This window comes from Eublepharis macularius, chromosome 17 (genome assembly GCF_028583425.1).
Source record: "Eublepharis macularius isolate TG4126 chromosome 17, MPM_Emac_v1.0, whole genome shotgun sequence".
NCBI lineage: Eukaryota > Metazoa > Chordata > Lepidosauria > Squamata > Eublepharidae > Eublepharis > Eublepharis macularius.
Genome location: NC_072806.1, coordinates 5,118,950 through 5,140,784, shown reverse-complemented (window position 1 = coordinate 5,140,784; position 21,835 = coordinate 5,118,950). Strand labels below are relative to the sequence as shown.

Genomic DNA, 21,835 nt, shown 5'->3' with positions numbered 1-21,835 from the left:
TCATTGTCCCTCCTCCCCATTCCCTTTTGGAGTTAACAGGTCCTGAAGGCCCTGGTCCGAATGCTGGTCCGTTTGAGCCAAACTGGGTCTTTTTTTTAATTGACCTTGGCACATAAGAAGCATTTTTCTCTGGCTTAAGGGCGGCATCAGTTGGTGGTGATGCAGTCCATGGGTGTGGGATTTGGGGTGGGTGGGTGGACTTGGCCTCATTTCATAGTGGCCTGACCACAAGAGAGGGCAAGAATTGTACTTGTGGGGGAGACGGAGGAAACCACAAAAGAGGCGCTGGCCGGTTACGGCGTAAGAGGAGGCTGTTGAACTGAATTGTGAAGTGCTCTCTGCCTCAGTTGACTCTGGATGAGGAATATATTTTTTTAAAAAATGTTTAAAATCAGTGGTGGTAACAGCCTCCAAGGCTGCCTCTTTAGTCTTTCTTTCTGTTACGTGCCCAAAGAACAGAGAGGGCCGGGGCTTCAAGGCCTCCCTCAGCGAATACTGGATCTGGTGTCGGGAAGAAAGTAGTGTCAAAGAGTAGTGCAGGCAGTTTGCTCAGCCTCTCCCGTATATAGCTCCACAAGAGCCAGCAGGGTCCATGTAGGGGTTGGACTGGAGAGAGAAATCCACACTCACTGGCTCTTAGGTTTGTCACTGCCTGATGGGATTATTGCAAATAATAATAATAATAACATTCAGTTTATATACCACCCTTTAGGACAACTTAACACCCACTCAGAGTGGTTTACAAAGTGTGTTGTTATTATCCTCATGACAATCACCCTGTGAGGTGGCTGGGGCTGAGAGAGCTCAGAGAGAGCTGTGAGTGACGTAAGGTCACCCAGCTGGTTTCAAGTGGAGGCGTGGGGGATCAAACCCAGCTCTCCAGATTAGAGTCCTGCCGCTCTTAACCACTACACCAAACGGGCTGAGAATAAGAAGGGAGAACCCTTAAGCCCAAATGTATTAAAAGATTGCCACCCAACCCAGATGCAGCAGGAGGGGGCTGTCCAAGACCCCTCTAAGACACAAGAGCATCTTTCTGAGCAGTGTTTGGTCTTCACCTGTGGTCGGGGAGCATCTTGAACCTGCTCTGTTTTGGTGTCGGGGTAACCGTGAGAAGAGAAGAGAGGATTTCTGCTGCCTCTTCCCGGCCATCTCCCTCGAGCGGCCATGTTGAATTTGTGCCAACACCGTAGGCCAGCTGTCCAAGCCTGCTACTGGGGCAGCCCAGTGCACATTCACACTGGAGAAAGAGATCTTGGGGTGTATGCAAAATCATCGTTCCCTTAAGAGATGATGATCTAATTCGTTTAATATGCAGGCGGTTCTTAGGAAGCCGCGGCATGGGGAGTGTGTCTTTGAGGGGCTCCCTCTCCCCAACTCGCACACTCTCTTTGCATGCCCCTGGTGTGTGTGTCCCCCTCCGCCTCCCCTCCTTATAGCATTAATGCTGCTGTTGGATTTCCTCCGAGTAATGAAAAGCTTTGGCCCGTGGTGACGATCAGAGATAAAACAGCGTTAAAGCAGATGCTGCCAAAGCGAGGGAATGGTAATTACTGCCAAGGTCTGCTTACAGTAAACAGACGTCGCCCCGCCTGGTTTTTATCTTCCCTTGCGGCAAGGACCCCACAGCACCTTCACTGTGCCTGGGGGAGAACAGCTGGTTCCGTCTCGTGTCACGGTGGCCGTGATAGTTGGGAGCCAGAGATGGATTGGATCTGATTTGTTGGGTCAGTCATTTCTGATCTGCTTTTCTTCCAAGAAATCAAGGTATGGCATTCAAAAAAATGCATACAATAACCTGGCAAGGTAGATTGGGCTGAGAAATAACAATCACTAGGTCACCCAGATTTAGGACCAGGTCTACTTGATCTGAGTCTCTATCCACTAAACTAAGCAGGGAGCGAAACTCTCTGAGGTTTACTTCCCTTTGTTTACATCTGTACTCCATAGCAGAAGCCAAAAAGACCCTTGGATTTGTTTTCTGTTCCCACGAGTGCTTCACTTGGTCCTTTTCCATAGCTAAAACTTAGGATGCGCCTCTTCTTCAGTTGTCACACCGGTTGCCTGAGTTTGCTACCAAGTGTGCAAGAATTTGTATGAATTTAGGCAGTGTGTTTATCAGATCTTGTGAAGGAGGACATGAAGGGATGAGCCAGTGCTCAGCTCTTGTGGCCCTTTTGCATATATGCAGGGTAAATGCTGATCACCATTTCAGGGTCAGGAAGGAATTTTCCTACCGACCAGATTGTTCAGGGTTCCATGAGGGTTTTTTCCCCCTTCCTCCTGGCATAGAGGTAGCTGTGAATTTTTCTGCATTGTGCAAGGGATTGGACTAGATGACCTTTGGAGTCCCTTCGAGCTCTAATCTAAAGGCCCTATGATGTGAAAATATGCATCCACCAGAAGCACATTTTATAGTTTAGGTGTACACCTGAAAAAAACACAGTGTGCGAGGAGGCCTTTTGATAGGGGATTGTTTGTGACAGTTGCCTCTTCTATTATGGGCATGTGCTTGGTGGCCATGTGAGAGCGCACCTTGTGGTCTTTATGCCATATGTTGTGCCGTTCAGGCATTTTTTGGCACTGAGGGTATGCAAAGGAGGGGTGGTCCTCCTGACCTCTGGCCTCCCTCTCTTCCTCTTATCTTTCATTTTGCATTGCTCTCCCACATTGGCATCCATGTGCATTTTTCCTTTTTAACCTTCAGAAAACTCCCACACGCCCTTGCTGGAAGGTGCCGTAACTCAGATGACCCCAGAGGAGCACTATAGGCGGATGATGTCGGCTCTCAATGAACACGGCGCCTTTGAGGAGCAGCAGCAGCGCCTCTACCAGCTGGCCAACAGTATGGCTGTTCCCGGCCATAGCGGTAAGGGCAGTTTCATTCCAATTGGGTGCCTGTCTGGAGGTCCATTTTGCTGATTCCCCTCCCACCGCCCCAAATTGCTTTTCTTGGGAAACCTGGAGACCTTGGAAGTTTATCAAGGGGCCCATGACCAATGTGGAATTTCTCCGAAAAGTCAATGGATCCTGCATTTAAGGATTTTCTCCTGTAATGCACAGCCACGCAGGAGTCTTTTGTATGTTCTAAGATGTGCTCTCAATACGTGCCGCAGCAGACATGGGCTCCCAGAACATGCTGCAGAATTCTCGTCTTATGTGCTGGAGTTCTATGGCAGACACTCAAGGGAGTGCCATGCCACCTGACTGGCATCCAGTGCCTTTGCCCCAAGCAGTATTCTGCCAGCTCTGCAAATAAAGCCAGTCTTCTTTTCCTAGGAATCAGCCAGAGCGTAATTTCTTCTCCGAAACCTGTTTTCATTGCTCAGGGCTCAGTCTCAGAACATGTGAAGTGAGTGGTGGATGTGAGGCAGTGCTGCTACTGTTGGGTGTTGAATTGGGGTAGGGTTTGAGGCCTCGAGCAAAACTGTAAATTAGCAGGTATAGAGTTGCAACAGGGCAAGTAGGGTTACCATGAGAGAATCCACCCATGCTGATGGGAAGAAAAAAGCAGGCTCTAGAGGCAATATGAGAGAAGACCTTTTAAACGTTTTGAACCCCAGAGCATATCAAGCGCTGCACATCAAGCGCTGGGAATTTTCTGAGCAGGATGTGCCAAAGATATTTTGGTGTCTGAACACGGTGTCGGTGCACCTGCCCAGCCTGCACGGTGGTCGGAACACGGTCACAATCTGAATAATTGAGAACCTGTTTCACGTTTGCCCAAAATGTGCCCCCAGAGCCAGGCTGCCTAGTGGACAGCATCAAAAGTCCATGAGCAAGTTTCGAATCCAGTAGCACTTTAAAGGCCGACAACATTTCCAGGGTATGAGCTTTGGAGAGTCAGAGCTCCCTTTGGACAATGAGAGCTTGATTCTCAAAAGCTCAAAACCGGAAAATTGTGTTGGTCTTGAAGGTGCTGCTGGACTTGAATCGTGCTCTTCTACCGCAGACCAATGGTTTGACATCTTATAAGTCAACTTTGCATTCAACGTGCTGCATCATTGCCTAGTGATCAAACGGCAGTCGCTTGTACGTCGAAAGCTGCCGTATACTGGAGTCGGGCCACTGGTCCATCTAGCTCAGATTGACAGCAGCACTACAGAGCTCAGTCTTTCTTTACTGGAGGTGCGGTGCTGGGGATTGAACCTGGGACCTTCTACATACAAAACAGGTGCTGTGTCACTGAGCCACTGCTGCTGTTTTATGCAGCCTCTGGAGTTTACTTTCCAAAACGGAGATTGTCTGCAGGGAGTGTCTTGGGAAGGCTTACTTTTTCACAACAAGAGGAGTGATAATTCCCTTCTGGGGGAATTCTGGGGGAAGGTTTTGGATTGCTGTTTATATCACACCAGCCAGGAGCTTAGCACTTAAGCAAAAGGCAGGCTGCCTCATCCAAAGCTGTGGGGCTTCTGCCAAGCCTATGGTAGTTGAGTCGGTGGGCCGTGGAACCTCCTGCCACAGGATGGAGGTCGGGGTGGGGTGTTACCGCCTCCCCTGTTTTGCCACTCGACCACATGGTTTGTTGTTATTGCTGTGTGTGTGTTGCTGCCGCTATCTTTTAGAAATCACTGTTTTTATTGATGTATTTAGTTGATTTTAAACTAAACTGTTATGCTGTTTTATATTTGTTGTACTCCGCTCTGAGCCCGCTTGTGGGGAGAGCAGACGAGGAATATAATAAACAAATAATAAAATAATAAATAAAAGCCTCTGCCCCTAGGAGCTTGAAGTCAACATAAACCCAACGTGTGTGGGGAAAAAAGTCTTTCTGGGTGCATCTTCCCCGTTTGCCCAGTGTGGGGTAGTTCTAAGAGTGTTGGGCTAGGTTCTGGGAGGCCTGGGTTCCAATCCACACTCTGCCAAGAAACTTGGGCAAGTCAGCAGTGGTGTGAAAAGAAAATGGGGACGCGGTTTGGTGTATGCCTCAGCTCCCTGGTGGAAGGACAGGATTAAAAAGCACTAGAGAGAGAGAGAGAGAGAGAGAGAGAGAGAGAGAGAGAGAGAGAGAGAGAGAGAGAGAGAGAGGTGGTCTTAGGGTCTGATAATTTGAGAAGTGTGTCTCTCCCGGACACTCCGGTGTTCTTCATCGCCTCCTCTCCCTTTTGATTCGGTTAAAAGCATCTGAAGGAAACATCCAGAGCTGCTATAACTAGAGGTAGGTCTGAGACTTACAGGAGATGGGGGGGGGCGGTGTTGAGAGAGAGAGAGAGAAGAGTTGAAAAGGCAGACGCCTGCTCCGCCTGCTCCGTGTGGCAGATCCTTATTCTGACAGATCCTCGCTGGAATGTTGCCCTCCAGAATGCTGTAGGGCATCTTCTCTGGCTTATGTCTTTCTGGCAGCTGGGAAGGAATCAGCCAGGGGTTGTCAACTGGTTCTGCAGGTCCTCACTGCAATTCGAGACAGCAACAATTGTTGCTGCAATGGTCCCAGAGACACAATTAGGACTGATTCTGCCGGCTCCCTGGCTTCCATTTAGCGCCCCCCTTGACGAGGTTTCCTTTGAGCCCTTTCCAAAGGCCATCTGGACTTCCTTCTCAACGGAAGGTGTAACTGGGGGGAGCTTTTCTCCCCCCCCCCCCTCCCCAGTATGTCCACCTACGAAGCTGCCTTCTGCTGTGGCAAAGCTTTTTCTCCTCTTGTTCAATATAGACATCTCTGATGAGCAGTGTCCCCCCCACCAGACTCCCCCCCCCACACCTCCTATGTGAGATCCTCTGGTTGGAGAAGCTGGGAATTGAACCTGGGACTTCCAGGATGCAGAGCTTATGTTCTGCCCCTGAGCCACAGCAACTTCCCTTTGTTGTTCTGTGCATGTGGTTGGGGATGCTTTCGGGACACACAAGAAAAAAAAAATCACTTGTCCCACAAAAGATTTCCACGGGATTTCTACACAGACGCAGTTGTGACTGGAAGGGAAGGAGGGCAGCACTGGGGTAAAGCTGCTTATTTCTGGTCACCTGTGGACCATAGTTACCGGTCATCAGTGACCAGGCGGACAACTGTTTGCAAACCTTTCCCTAGGGCGAGTCCGGGAGACCAGCAGTGGCTCCCTTTCACCTTAGGAGCAGAAACTGGGAGGCGGGGGAGACTCAGAGAAGAGACTGGCCATGTTTTTTATTTTTGTCAGTGCAAACGTCGATTGTCTGTGGGCATGCCTGGTGGCACCAATGAGTGTTTTAATAATTTAGAAACCGTTTTTGCTTTAATTGGTTGCCATTCCTCCCCCCACATGCCGCTCAACATTAACATTAATCCCGTATTCTCGATTCTCCGTGCCTGGAACCGCCATCCCCGCAGCATCCTTGTGTCAATCACTCTTGATTTCCAAACCGTCGGAGAGTGTAGCATTGTAAATAACACATACGCTCTGAATGTGTGCGTGTGTGTGTGTGTGTGGGTAGAGAAGAAGGATGGAAAGCGAGAGCGAGAAAGCGGTGGGGGGGAGGGTTGGGTGGATTGTTGCGGTCATTCAGGATCAATGCCACTCCTGGAACTGGCAGCGGCTTCAGGCTTCTAAATTACAACCCCCTCCTTCCTCCCCCCCATGCAATAAGGCACGGCCTGCCTTTTTCAGATAATTAATTTATAAACATTGGAGGCGTACAGCCACTGGCCGGGGAGAATTCTCCAGGCTTTCAATGCAATCTGGTGAGGCTGGCTGTATACATTTAAAAGTCTTCTTGCCTGGGAAGTGTGTAGCTGGCGCTGCAGATTTCACAGCAAAAGAGGCATGCGTTTGGCAGATGCTCTGGTCTGAAACAAGGCACGGGAGGCCTCGTGGCCAGGAGCGGCTGTGTGCAGATGCACCAGGTGAAGTTTCCTTTGTTCACCTCTCTTGCACGTCCACCTGTCACAGGCATAGAGCTGGAGAGGAAAGAAGGCAGGTAGGTGACTTCTCCCAAACGTGAGCCACCACTGATCGCACAAAAACGTTTCTTTCAGGATAGGATGACTAGCAATTTAACCATCTTGAGGCCTTTTCACAAATCCCATTTTATAGCATGGCTGTTGAGCGGGGATCCCATTCCCCTGCTGGGGGCAGGGGGAACCCCCACTTTCACCCTCCACCCTCTGCCTCCACTTACCTGGCCGGCAGGGAAGAAAGGCACAGGAACTGGCCTCCCGGGTGCGCTCCTGGGATGGAGCAACAACGTCACTGATGTCATCGTGCCACCCCGAAAGCACCCCTGCGCTTCACTGCAGGCTGATTGGGGCCCCATTGGGCACGTTTGGAGCCCTAATCGGCCTGCTGAGAAGCACAGGAGCACTCCTAAGCCTGCACAGTGATGTCACTGGCAGTGATGCCGCTGGAAATGATGTCATTGCGCAGCTGCAGCCCATGGGAACACAAGATTAACAAGGGAAGAAGGAGATGACAGCAAGTCTCCCCCCCCCCACTCCCACTAGGAGGGTGAGGGGACCTGGGTGGGAAAGGTAGTTGTTGTGTGAATGTGGTGGCTCAAAATAGGGCTATGCAGGGCTTTTTTTCTGCGGAAACACGGTGGAATGGAGTTCAGGAACCTCTTGAAAATGGTCACATGGCTGGTGGCCCCGCCCCTCCTGATCTCCAGACAGAGGGGAGTTTAGATTGCCCTCGCTCAGTGGTGCGGAGGGCGATCTCAACTCCCCTCTGTCTGGAGATTGGGGGGCGGGGACACCAGCCATGTGACCATTTTCTCCGAGGGCAACCCACTGAGTTCCAACACCTATTTTCCCAGAAAAAAGCCCTGAGGCTATGACTGATGAGGCAGTGCTCCCCCCGCAACAGACTGAGTAACGCCACGTGTGCATGTAGCAAGGGGTTCATCGCTGTGATGCAACTTGAGATTGAGGGATTGCCTAAGGGAAATGGTTTGAAGTCGAGGATGGGGTAAGAGACAGGTCTCAAACCTCTGAAATAAAAAAAGGTAGCCAACCCCCCCCCCCCCCAAAAAAAGAGAATGCAAATGCTCCATGATTTGGGTTGGGACTGGCCTTTGCGATTGCAAACCCTTGGCTTTGCACTCTTATGTTTTTAAGCAGAGGCTAGATGGCCATCTGACAGCAATGCTTATTCTAAGAATCAAGGCAGATCAGAAAAGGTTGCTGATCCGAGAGGGAGGGCAGGAAGGGTTGCATCAGTGCTTAGTTCTCATGGCCCCTTCTTACATGCCCAGGATAATGCTGATTGCCAATTTGGGGACAGGTAGCAATGTGTGGAGGGGGGAAGGTATTTGGAAATTTCCTGTATTGTGCAGGGGGTTGGACTAGATGACCCTAGAGATCCCTTCCAACCCTATGATTCTATGAAACTTGAGGCAGAGATGGTATTGTGATGGAGCACGACAGATGGCAACATCTCAATTTATTTATTTATTTTATTTATTACATTAGATTTTTAGTCCGCCCTCGCCAACGAGCGAGTCAGCATGGACAACATACGCCTTCTTAACAAGGCCTGCTAATTAATGTGAATTGTGGGGTATTGCAAGGCAGGAGGGGAGGGGCTTAATCTCCCCCTCCCCCCACCTCCTCTGGATTCTCCCCTCCAAACCCTACACCAAACCCCCCTCCCCGAAGAAAACCTGTTACCATCTGCTTTGCATCACTTCCCACCATAAGGACTGAAGGCAGGTAGATTTGCTGTCTGACAACCTGTGTGTAGAGTCAATACTTTTTTTGTAGAGTCAATACTTTTCTATTGTTGCTGCTTTTGTTGATAATGTAAGTCCCTTCGAGTTCACACTGAGTGGATTAAAAGCACCCAAATAAATACATTTTTAAAAACCGTCTCCTTCCAATCTTGGAAGCCAGTAGGAAGAAAACCCGGGGAGGGGCATTTGTGTGGGAGGCATCCACAGGTAGGGGGAAAGCCCCCCCGCACCTGCGGACTCTTCCCTTCCAGTGGCTCCCCTAGCATTAGCGTTATGAAGGGAAATGTTGGCTTGAGGCACTGCTCTTCCTTCACAACAGGCACATCGGCTCTAAGGTATGTAATTTCTATATTGTGTTTCTCTCCTGCCTGTCTTCTGTAGAACTCAAGGAGGTGGTCATGGGGGGTGGGGGTGGGGGTGTCGGGAGGCCTGCCTAACCCAGATGGCACTAAACGTGATGGCAAATCTGTAGTCGCCATGAATTCACCATCACCATTTTAAAGTGTTTTTTAAATGTCCCCTGCAGCTGTTTTGGCACTTTAAAAGGCGCCTGCACTTTAAAGGGCACTCAAGGAGAGCTCTGTGCCCTGGGATTGGGCCTTTGGGCTGTCACTTTAAAATGGTGACAGCTGTGGTCACCTGTAGTGGCTGCGGGTTTACCTTCACATTCGGTTTGGCTCCCAAACTGGCAACTTCAGCAAGGGGCCTGTATCATGTGTCTTTCCATTCCTTCCTGGCAAAGTGAAGGGTCAGGTTACACTTCATTTGAGTGCCCCTCTTCAGTTTCTTCCAGAGCTGCTGCTTGCAACCCTCACTGAGAGCCAAGCTACAAGTGACACCTTATACAGGCTGGACGCTTGTCAGCTTCCCTCAAGTTTTGATGGGAAATGTAGGCGTCCTGGTTTTACAGCTTGGCTCTCCATTACAGCTGCAAGACCAGTACGCCTACATTTCCCATTAAAACTTGAGGGAAGCTGACAAGCGTCCAATCTGTGTAAGGCATCACTTGTAGCTTGGCTCTGAGCTGTGTGGAAGCCCAAGCAGGCAGCAGCTTTTGGTGTGTGGCTGTGGTGGCCTAAAGAACCACCCAGAGGAGCCTACACATACCATATTCTCCTTGTTGCTTTCACACAGATGCCATATCGGGTGGCAGCCAGGCCTGAAAGTGGGCATGAAGAGCCATTGCCCAGACTGAAGAGTCCTAGGAAGAAGGCCCCAGCTTATACCTAAATAACCTCCTCCTCTGATGGGGTCTTGTCTCTCCAGCTTTCCCCTTAGGCCCCTTGCCTTGCGCCAGTCTGACAGGAGGATAAGAGCACCAAATGCAGTAAAAAATAAAGCTTTGTCTGTTTCTTCTTTCAAACAGCCACTAATTAGCGCTTGTTAATTACCTGGCGGTGGAAGGATTAACGCTCCTGGTACAGAAAGATGGGGGGGGGGCTAAGCTTCGGCAGCTGTTTGGCCCTGGTGGAAATGAAAATCAGGTTTGGAGGGGGGTAGTTCACTTGTTTAGGGGGTGGAATTCATGAACGGTGGTTGCCTGTCCATTCCTCCACGGAACATTGCCCAAATTCCTTGGTATAGCAAGCTCTGGGGGAGAGCGAAGGAACAGGAATGGGATGCTTTTAGCAGCCCCCTCCCCTCCGTATGGCATCTTTGGGAGTGATAGCGTTATTCCCATTTGTGTACACGGGGGAACCAAGGCTAGATGTGTGCCCGCAACTTTCCCCCAAGGCCACCCAATGACTCCCTGGATTGACTTGGGTACCAGATTGTTATCTGTCCACATGTAGACATGTGTGTGTGTGTGTCTAATAGAGTACACACTGCCCTGGTTGTATATATACTTCAATGCATTCTTGTCCCAGTGAAAACCCCTCCAGCAGCACTCAGTCTTTCCTATCCTACCAGGTTGTTGTGATTCATCCCTTCCCTCTTTCTCCCTGCTTGGAATTCCCTGCGCGTGCCCAAGGGCTGAGCCGTAAGACCCCTCCCAGGACAGCAGGCAGCCCACGCAGTGGCAGCACCCCAGGCAGATGTTTCTCTCACTCCCCTTAGCAGTCACTGCCACCACGCTCCCCCCCCCCCCCATTTCCATGGCTCTTTTTCCAACCAGGGAGCATTCTTTCTCTCACTGTCTCTCCGCCCCAAAGCCAAGCCAAGCAACAGGGATGAACATTGCCCAAGACAGACTTCTCATGGCAAGAGCAATATATAGATGGCCTGGACTGGGATATAAATAAATCCCAGGCAAGCTGTGCTACTGGAGCAAGCAGGGGTGGTGGTCGGGGAAAGGAGGCAGGTGAGTTATGGCTCTGCTTCGTAGGCATCCTTCATGCAGAAGGCAGGAAGGGGAGGGAGCACGGGTGGACGCAAGTCTCTGCCCAGGGGAAGGAGGAACTGGTGCAGAGGGGTGCAGCGCTTGCACAGGCGTGGAGCTGAAACGTTGGGAGGGTATCATCTGCCTCCACGAGCCAGCTGGGCAAAGTGCAGGAGACCTTGGGAAGTGGAAGAAGAAGGCAGGAAGCAGGCACTGGTGGGACGGCCTCATCAAAATTGAAGCTTTCCTAAGCCCTGCAAGGGCGGGGGTGGGGAAGGGAGCCAAGGATCTACCTGGTAGATGCATTCGCCCTAAAAGACTCCCTGGCAACATGATGAACTGGTTGCAGTAACTTAGCCTTTGCACAGTGCTTGAGAATGTTCAAATATGATGTGTCACGTTTCAGGAAGACTTACAACAACCCTGTTAGGTAGATCAGTGTTGTTATTCCCGATTTACAGATTTACAGGGTGAGTCTAAAGAAAGCAGCAGTCTTACCTAAGAAGTGCCTGTGGGGAGGCCAACCTCAGTCCCAAGAGCAAAACTCTTAAGAGTCTCTCTACCTGAGATGTCTGACACGTGAAGAACACGGGTCAGGCGATGCAATGTTAGCTGGGAAGGGTAGTTTAAAAAGACAGAGCTGGTGGCAGGACAAAGGCTTTGTGATACACTGGAGCTGTGTGAAGGGACAGTGAAATGCCAGAAGGGAAACTTCAGCCCATTATAATTTCTCCAGGTCCAAGCCCGGCTCAGAAAGGCAGCTCTAGCCCATTTCCATTCCCTCTGGTTGCTGCCTTCTGGTTGTGATCCCGCACAGTTTTAGCCTGGAGAGGTGAAATTGACAGTGCCTTCAGGAGGCAAAGATGAAATTGACAAACCTTCTGAGGAGTGATCTCTGCCTGCTCTGTCTTTTGAAACTACGCCTCCCGGCTAACATTGCATCTCCCTGCACTTGACAACTACGCACCGAGGTGTCTCGTGTAAAGAGATTCTAAGTTGCTGCGGGAGATGAGGCACCCTCACAACTTATCTATGAGCCTTGGAGCTGCTGGACAGACTAGTCTTTGTCCTGAGTCATTGGTCTCAGCTTGGCAGTGTCCAATGTGGTTGGACGCACTTCTGTGCTAGGGAAGGGACTTTCTCAACATCTGCACCTTGGAACGTTTTCACTGCACTGATCCTGGGACTTGCTGCATACCTGCCAAATGCCTGCTGAACCTCAGCCCCCAGTTGCTGCCATGTTACTTTTGGCCAGACCTTCACAACCATCAAGCCCTGGCAGCTCTGGGAGCCAGTTGACGGCCTGTTGCCCAGTCCTGGGGGACTTCCGCACGGCTATGTGCTGTGCTCTTTTGCCTCAACAGGCCTGTCTGGAATCTTGGCTGTGCAGGAGTTGTCGGCCCTTTTTTTTAAAAAAAAAATCCAGACTCCCAGGTCATAGATGCAGAGGAGTGAGCCGTGTTAGTCTGTGGTAGCAAAATCAAAAACAGTCCAGTAGCACCTTTAAGACTAACCAATTTTATTGTAGCATAAGCTTTCGAGAATCAAGTTCTCTTCGTCATGGTACAGAAACTCTTCTATATTTGACCAGTTTCTGTACCATGCATCTGACGAAGAGAACTTGATTCTCGAAAGCTTATGCTACAATAAAACTCCCAGGTGACTCCTTCTTGGTGCACTTCCACCATGGGTGGGTCTTGGAGAGGAATGCCACAGGAGAGGAATGCCACAGGAGAGGAATGCCATCTGTCAAGCCTCCTCCTGCCGTCCCTTTTTGTTGTGAGGCAAGTGTTCCGAGACAGAACGTGATCCTGGCCCTTGCTCGGGCCAAGTTGCTATTTCTGAACCGTCTGCTGCTAGTGTTGCTTTTCATTGGCTTCGGTGCCTAATCCTCGGGCGACCACAAAGTCCCTTTTTTATGTAGTGGCCAGACTGCCCTCCCCCTGCCCTCCCCCTGCTTGACTAAGGGAAGGAGATCTCTCCTAAGCTGGGAAGGGCTGTCCCCTTCCAGTTCTTAGGCTGGTTGATCTGCCAAAGTCAAAACCAGCAGGGGGAGGAGGGATAGTTGACTGGCTTGGCTCAAGAGTGCCTGTCTGTCTCTTGCTGGCTTCTGCTGTGTCTAGGAATTCATTTTAAAGGCCTGCTTTAGACAGGAAATTTTGGACTGCTCCATTGCAGCCAGCCAACACAGCAGTGTCAGATCACTTGGGCTGTGATTCCTTCTTTCCCTCTCTGTCTCTCCAGCGGCACCTGACAGTTGACGTGAGGAATCTCTGCTCCGTTGTCCTGTTATTCTCAGAGCGTAATCCCTTAGGACTCTCGGAAGAAGCCCCAGTTCTCATTAGAACTCTTTTCCAGAGAGAGGGAGAGAGAGAGAGAGCTGGCTTCTCTGAGCCACATAGACAGAATTTCTTGGAAACGAGGGAGGTGGACGGGGCAAAGGGGGGGATGCAGGACAGAGAGCTACTGAAGTCTTGGAGCAAGAAAGAGGGCTACCGATGAAGGAAGAGACCAAGGACGCAAGGGCTTCGTAAGGCTGGAAGAGGAAGAGAAGGGGGAAAGAGAAGAGGGAGACCGTTGAAACTGTGCAGGGAATTAGAGAAAGGGGGAGGGATTTGCTGGGAGTTTTTCTTTGCTGCTCAAAGCTCCCCATGGCTGACTTTTTCTCCATGATGACTAGAGAAGAGCGGAGCTGTCTGCGATTTATTTCTATCAGCCTCCCTTCCCTTCAGCTTGCTCTTTGCCACTGCAGGTGGCTCACTCTTTCCAGGAGGGAAGGTAGAGGGCCACGGCCCGGAGGTTGTCTAGGCGTGCTAGGTGGTGTGGTATTTTTGTGCACATGTGCCCCTGTAACCATGCTTGGTCGTCGCTCACTTCCCCTTTCCTACTAACTTTTCCTGCTCTGGCAAGCAAAGATATACAGGACCCCGATTCCTGCTTAATTCCCAAAACAAGGGTGGTGCTGGAATAGGAGGCCTGTTTGGAAACTGCAATACTGTAAGACAGGAGTGTGCCTGGGGGCGGGTGGTGGTGGTGCAAATGTGGTTACTTGGCTGCAAAGAGAAGATGCTCTGCATATATATATAGAAGCGGTGTATTCCCACGCTGAGCTCTAGCCTTTGGAAACAGGTTCTAGACCTAAACCCCGGCATGACGTGGCCCAAATTTGATCCTTAAAGGGGTTACTGTTCTGCCTGCCAACTCGAGCAATATTTCCTCCTCCCCCCCTGCAGATCTCCTTCGGGCGCGGCAAGAGGTCGCAGCAGCCACAGCACGCAATCCCAGCTCCATGGAGGCCCACCTCCCTTCGGCGGGCAACTCGTCCAGCCAGCGCAGGAAGCAAGGCCTCCCACAGCACCGGGATTCACATTTCACTGAGAGGTACCATGCAAAATGTTGGTGTCAGGAAGAAGTGTGTGTGTGTGTGTGTGTGTTGTGCCTCCACGTGGCTTTGTGGTGTTCCCACTTCCCCTCCCCTCCCGTCCACGGGAGAGGATGGGATCTGAATGGCCTTCCTAAATTTCATTGGGAGAAGGGCTTTGCATGTTGGCTTTGTTTGCGCTTCGGTGTGTCAGTGCTGGGCCTGAGACAGCTGAGCATGCAGAAGGCTTGAAAATGCAAGTCCTTCCCAGCGGGATCGGGCTTGGAACACGGGCTCAGATTCTGCAGCAGAGTCCAGGCATCGCTTATGAAGTAACTGGAGGGCAAACCCAGAGGCCGATTTGGCCAGGGCCGGAGCTGCGTATGCTGCAACATGGATGCCGAAGGAGGAATAAAGAGGCAGGCGGGCCAGACTTCGGGAGACACCAGGGAGCCACAGAGGCAAGGGCTGACCTGGAAGAATTTATAGCCGTCCCAGCTTAGCCTGAGAACTGGAGCCACACTGGGATTGGAGGGGAGGTAGACATTGCCAGCCCTTCCCCCCCTTCACTTTGCAGCACTGAGTGACTCACTCGCTACAAGGGGTATCCATTGACCCCTAAAGGGAAAGTGCTGCTCTTGTCGGTAGTTTAGCAAAAATCAACCGTTTGCCGTTGCCTCTTGCTCAGTTGGGCCCCCGCCCTTTGAAGACCCTGGGAGCAGAATCTCTGCCATGGCAGCTGGGGGGCCCTGCTGGTGATGGAGCACTTTCTGGTCTTTGAATTGTCTTCTGTGTTGTCCCTCCGGCCTGGGCTGAGCATGTCTTGATGAAGCTCTAAAGCAAGGAGTGACCCGGCAGCTGTAATATCTGGCCTGCATTAGCCTATTGATTCATTCCAGGTGTGTTGGGCCTGGCTACGTAGTTCTTCAGGGAGGGGGAAGGCAGTCTGCATAGGCTCAGAGGCATTTCCTTTTTATCCCAAAGCCACGTATTCCAAGACGAAGCCCTAAGCAAATCCTGAGCATGAAAATATGAGCTGCTGAATGTGGCGGGGGAGAGAGCAGCTCTAAACAGACCCTCCCCTCTGGATCAGATTTTCCCTTTCCTGTGATTTTGCCACATTAAGGAACCCTCCCAGGCTACGCCTGATGAAACTGTCCTGGGAAAGAGAAGGATTTGGGGAAGGTCGGGACAGGCGGGGGTGGGGGGGAGCTGCACTTTGGCTGACCTGCCCCACAAAACCCCCAAAGCAGGCGAAGCGTGCTGGAGACAGATCCGTCAGGAATGCGGACATGGGCGGGTTTCGGCTCCGCCAGTCGGCAAAGAAAACCTCCCAGGCTCTGTGTGGCCTGGAGAGCCGCCAGGTGACGGCTGAACAATCTCTTTGCGGAGGGGGAGGGGGAGGAGGTAGAGAACAAATGAAGCGGGCCCGTCAGTCATGGGCTGTGGTCTGCCGCTGACAAAACAGGTTCTCTGTTTCTTGAATGTCGCCTTAACTCCGGCAGGGCAAATTCCGGTCACTGCTTTGCTGCCAGCATGTGATGTGACGGGTTTTGCACTCGCTCCTCTGCTGCAGGCGGACTGCCTCCCGTCCTCAGACCTGCGTCTGCCAAGGTCATGTGAATGCAGGCTGGAGGGGGTCTCTGTGGCTACCCCTGCTAATCCTCCCCAGGCCCTTTTGCTCTCAGTCAGGCAATTCCCGGTCTTGAAAGTGGGGTGGGGTGGGGTGGGGAATGATCCGGCATCTCCCCAGCATCTCACCGATTCTTCCCAACAGAGACCGAACTCCCCACCCCTTCCTTAGCGTTACAAGGGAAACCACAAGGCTAGGAACCTGGCGGCTTTTTGTTTACTTGTTTCAAAATACTCACATTCTCTTCTCTCGGTAAAAATATTCTTGAGACAGCTGACAACGGTGAAGTCATTCCATATTTTAAAAAATTAAAAAGCCAGCGGTACTGAAAGCAATTTGGAGCAGAGAGCAAAGACAAGCGAGGTCAGCAGCACCAGAGACAAGAACTGTTCTGTTCTGGCGCCAAACCTTGCTCCAGGTAGTGAGGGCATGCTAGCGGTGCCTCGGAAGAGGGTCTTGATGCCAGCTTTCCCCCCTTCCTCCGGTTGCATCACTTGTTTAGCTGTCATCCCCTTAAGAGGCTTCATTCTTTTTGGGAACCCACAAACCACAGAGGACTTCTTCATAAGCCCTCTCTGTGTAGAGCTGGCGTGTTCTTTCTTTCCCTTCCTCAATTGCACAGGGGTCTGATCCAGTGCTGTCTTGGTCTTGTCTGGCAAGAAAGAGCAAGAGTCCAGTAGCACCTATAAGACTAACAAAATCTGTGGTAGGGTAGGAGCTTTCGTGAGCCTGTGGCAACCACAAATTTTGTTAGTCGTATAAGTGCTACTGGACTCTTGCTCTTTTCCACTACTACAGGCAGACTAACACGGCTGCCCATCTTGGTCTTATCCGGTAAGGGAATTCTACTGTTCTTATAACTTACGGATTTCAGCATCAGAGGGCATGAAGTTGACCACTGTAGTTTAGAAGGGTTTAAGGAAAGGATTATACCAATTCCCAGAGGGAAGATGTATCAACAAGCTGTCAGCCGGGATAAATAAATGAATCCCAGCTGAGTCTAGCCAACATGGAAGGGCTATCTCTTTTGCACGTTGCTGGGGCTTTCTAGGGGCATCAAAGCTGCTGTGGGCTTAGATGGACCTTGGTTTGATCCTACAGGGGAGTTACAGTGGTGGTGGCAGCTACTGGATTATATCAGTCTTTTTAAAATGTAGGGCGGAGTGGGGTGGAGATCAGAACATCTGGGATAATGGGTCCATCAAGGGCTATTGCCCCTTGGTAAATGCAATATGGGGGACTTTTTCCTACACTGAATAATCACCTATGAGAGCCAGTTTGGTATAGCGGTTAAGAGCGTGGGACTCTAATCTGGAGAGCCGGGTTTGATTCCCTTCTCCTCCACTTGAAGCCAGTTGGGTGACCTTGGGTCAGCCGCAGCTCTCTCAGAGCTCTCTCAGCCCCACCCACCTCACAGGGTGTTTTGTTGTGGGGATAATAATGACATACTTTGTGAACCACTCTGAGGGGGTGTTAAGTTGTCCTGAAGGGCGGTATATAAATAGAATGTTGTTGTTGTTGTTGTTGTTATATCGGAGAGAAACAGAAATGCACCAGATAGGAATGTCCTCTTAATCATGATTATAAGCATGGTATCTGATGAAGGGAGCTCTGACTCTCAAAAGCTCACATACCTTTGGAATCCAGTTGGTCTTTAAGGTGCTACTGGACCCGAATCTTGCTCATGGTAACCAAGAGATAATCTCTATCCTGAGCAGTATGAAATGTGTGAATGATTTGCGACAGGTGACACTTGCCCAGTGTTTCAGAGTGTGCATACGTGACAATATGCCTATGTAGTAGGTAGTTTTTCTGAAACTATTTAGAAGAGCAATGATTTGAGTCCATGCCAGGCCAACACTCCTATCACTGTAACCAATAAAGTTGTGGCCTTTTTTTCTCCACAATGTGTCATGCGTATATGTTAATCTGCCCAAACAACCTAAGCCTTAGAGCTGACCCCGCAAACTAGAAGAGCAAGATTTGAGTCCAGTTGCACCTTAGAGACCAATTAATACCCTGGAAATTTAGTTGGTCTCTAAGGTGCAACTGGACTTGAATCTTGTTCTTCTATTGCAGACAAATGCAGCTACCCACCTGAAACTAAAACCATATAGGGAGTTTTCCTAAAAGTATCCCGCTAAAGAGGGTTTTTACATTTTACTCCTGGGCCGATTCCAGACGGCCCCCCGCCTCGCGAAACGTCGCGCGTCGTCGCGCAGAAAACGCGAAATATCGCGTTTTCTCGCGCGAGTTTTGCGCGATGTTGCGCAAAACTCGCGCGAGAAAACGCAATATTTCACGTTTTCTGCGCGATGACGCACGACGACGCGCGATGTTTCGCGAGGCGGGGGGCCGTCTGGAATCGGCCCTTGTTTTATTCTCCAATTGGTTTTCTGTAGCACCTTCAAAGTGTGCACCATTGCATGAAAGAGCAATATCAAGCAAAACAAAAAAGTGAGGGTGGTCCTTTGGGCCCAAAGAGATTTCATCATCATTGGAAGACCAAACCAGTAGGCGGAAGGGATAGCAGATTCAAAAAGGAAAATCTATAAATGTGTTTAGGGTTTGCTTCTGTTGGGTGTGGGGAACAATCCGAAAGCTTCAGAGGGGGAAATCGGTAGGAAGGAAGGAAGGAAAGAGAGGTGACACTGAGAAGGTGTTCTGGGAAGAGGTTCCAGGCATAAGGGGTAGCAAGGGAGAGAGAACAGGAGAGCTTTGGCTGGCTGAAGGTGAGTCTGGTGGGACGAAGCATAAAGGTTTTAAGGAGGACCTTAATGTCTTATTTATTACTCTTTCCTTTTGGTTGCAACAGCTTCTTAATGCTGCTCTGCCAACAACTGTTTGGTCCCAGAAAAAGGCACTTTTGGACCACAAACTGTGCATAAAAATACAGCACTTACAGGGTTAATCTCCATCCCTTCCTCTCTCCCCCCCCCCCCCCTGGCCTTGTGCTCAGCATCTGGCTGCCACGGTCCTTTTTGTCAACAAGGTAAATCAAAGCTGCTTTTGTGTGAGCTCCTGAACTCCACGAAGGGCGGGGAGGCTTTTAAAAAAGCAGGTAGGCAGCGGATGGGGTGGGGGGCTGGGGGGGAGCCAGCCTGGGCGAGCGAGTGGGGCGGAGGGAGAGAGGCAGCCCAAAGGACTCCGTCTTGAACGGAACAAACTGCAGGTAGATTTATGGCGTCTGCCTTTCCCGGGAGTCAGGCAATAATGCATGTCGTGGGGGGAGAGGGGGAATGGAAGCGGCTTGGCATGGTGCTAAAATTCCATTTCAGCTTCCTGTCGGGAGCTCCGCGGGGATTAGGTCAGTTCACGGATGCAGCGGCAAGAATAATTAGCCACTGCAGAATCCAGCCATTAGCTGAAGGCGGAGAGGGGGAGGCAGGAGGGATGGGAGGAGAGGCTTGCTAGGGACTCAGGCTCATTGAGGAAGGTGGCGTGGCAGAAAGGAGCCCCACCAGGGTGTCTTGGGGAGGTGGAGTGATCCGGTGTAGCTACAGAGGCACACAGCAGTGATGATTTTGAACTGATGGGTTCCAAGGAAGAAGCCAGAGGAACTGCTGTAGCCACGAGCGGTTAGAGGTCATCTTTTGAGCGCCCAAGTTTAGTCCCCTGCGGCAGCCCCCAAAGGTCCCCTCCATACCTGAGACCTTGGAGAGGTGTTGCCAGGCGGAGCATATGGTGCAAAGGTTGACTGCACTGAGATCAATGAACCATCAAAATAGATTGTACTGGCTTAGGGGAACCAGCGATCCGACTCAGTGTATGGAGGGGCACACGGGCATGCTGTGATTCTGCAGAGAGGCAGAAAAGGAGCAAATTAGGCTTAGGATTTCAGCAATTTTTTTTTTTAAATTGTAGGTTTCTAGTCCTTAGGGTTCAAAGATATGCTTGAATGCATGTTGAAGGTCGGGAGCCAAGAAGGTGGCTGAAGATCATTCCTATGGGTTGTCAGGGCTTCACGTAATTCTCTGCCCTGAAAGTTAATAAAAGATTCTGGTTCTGCTCTGTTTCAAACGTCCCAGTGGGGATATCTTAAAGCTACTGCTATCAGCCACGCGGGGCCTCCATGTGCAGAGGCAGTATATCTCCGAGTACCAGATGCTGCAGCCACAAAACAGGGGGTTGAGCATTTCCTTGTTGGGAGTGCCCTGCGGGAATCAAAATACTGGACCAGACAGACTTCTTATCTAGTCCATCAAGGCTGCTCTTGCTCTGGTTTTCTGATAGCAGAGTAGGAATCAACGTGACCTGCTCTCTTTTAGGCACAGCAGTGAACTTGGGCCGTATTTGCTGTTTAATGCCCTTCACTGGCTCAGGAAAAGCCCGAAGCCAGACATTTAAAATGTTTCTCTGGAAATCCATTTGATGCACTCATCAACAAAGGACAGTTTTGGGAATCTAAGTTTCTGCTAAGCAACAAAAAGTGGGGATGGGGGTGAGAAGGAGAGAAAAGGCAAGGAAGCAAGGGGGCTTAACCTCTGCTTCCTCCCCCCTTTACCCACTTCCATCAAAATTGCAACTGGGGATCCTGCTTGGGGAGGGGGATGCATCTGGGGCAGGGACCGTGGAGGGAAACAGAAGACTCACAAAGGGTTTTAAGTCCCTCCCCGTCTCCCCTCTGAATTGCTGTTTGTAAGACACTTTTTGCAAGATGTGCAGCTGAATGCCTGCCTTGGTCCTTAGACCATCTTCTCTGTTCAACAACAAGGGAGGAAACACATTCCAAAAGAGCTGGAGTGGTGTAGTGGTTCATGTAAGATTAGGACTCAAGAGAAACCCAAGTTCAAACCCCCAGTTGGCTATGAATTGCACTATGTGACCTTAGACCAGTCGCCGACTGTCAGCTTGTCCTACCACACAGGGTTGTTATGAAGGCACAACAGAGGAGGGGAGAACCATGTATGCCTTCCGGAAGTCCTTGGAAGGAGACAGTGTATTGAGTTAAAAGGCAGTTCTCTCGCACCCATCCCTGTAGAATTTGCGCCTCTTCTTTTTCAGACTGCATCCCCTTGGCTAGGACGCACATAAATTGAGCCCCCTTTCTTTACTCCTCCCTCCCCGCAAACCCCCTGCCCTGTTCCCTGTTCCAGGAGACAGCTTGCAAGCTTTTGACACAAGGCAGGTGAGATGGGGTTAAAAATGCAATGCGCAGTTTTAACAGTATAATGTGTAACCTCGTAATGACTTAAAGTATTGATTATTTGAAGGCCATTAGCGCTTATTGTTAAAGAAAAGTCGATACTTTTAAAGCCTTGCGAACCATTTGTCTCCTTCTTAAAGGACATATCAAATTTAGCAACATGCAGTTAAAATCCCCTAATACCCCTGCACATCGGCTGCGGGTGTGTGCATGCCCACGCAGATATATACAAGAATGGCAAGTTCTTAGCATTAATTTGTTCATTGTCCTTGGGCGCACATACAGAATCAGACCTGTTTACTCCAGATTAATTAATGCGGTTTAGTCATCGCTCCTTTGGTTTTACAATCACGAAATCTGTAAGCCTGGTGAGATCTGTCACTCTGGTAGTCTCCCCCATCTTTTAACTCATCATTGCTTTGTATCCTCGCTCTGACGGTGCACACGTGGCTAATATGTATTCTGTGCTTTATTTTTTTAAAATACAGTTTATTCTGCAGTACATACTACTTTGCATAATATATTCTGGTTTTGTAATCGCTGTGGGGAGGGGAGGCATGCATTGTCAGTAAAGCTCCAGCCCCCCACCACTGAAAAGACTTAACTGAGCCCCCTCTCTGGCTTTGGAGATCTCAGTAGGCTTTGCCTTTGCACTTGCAAGCATATCTGGGCAGTCATAAGAGCTTAGAAACTTGCTTTTTATTTGTTGTTTTAAAATGAAGGCTGAGATTGCCAAGG

The 21,835-nt window shown here is 50.3% G+C and overlaps 1 protein-coding gene across 9 annotated transcripts in view; it reads left to right on the top strand.

Moving 5' to 3' along the window:
• SAMD11 (sterile alpha motif domain containing 11) overlaps window positions 1-21,835 on the top strand; it is a 180,895-nt gene that overhangs the window by 128,811 nt on the left and 30,249 nt on the right. For all 9 annotated transcript variants that reach the window (XM_055001074.1, XM_055001075.1, XM_055001073.1 and 6 more), the window contains 2 exons: window positions 2,708-2,869; window positions 14,191-14,338. In XM_055001074.1, coding sequence (XP_054857049.1) covers window positions 2,708-2,869; window positions 14,191-14,338 — 310 coding nt within the window. The remainder of the gene's footprint in view (window positions 1-2,707; window positions 2,870-14,190; window positions 14,339-21,835) is intronic.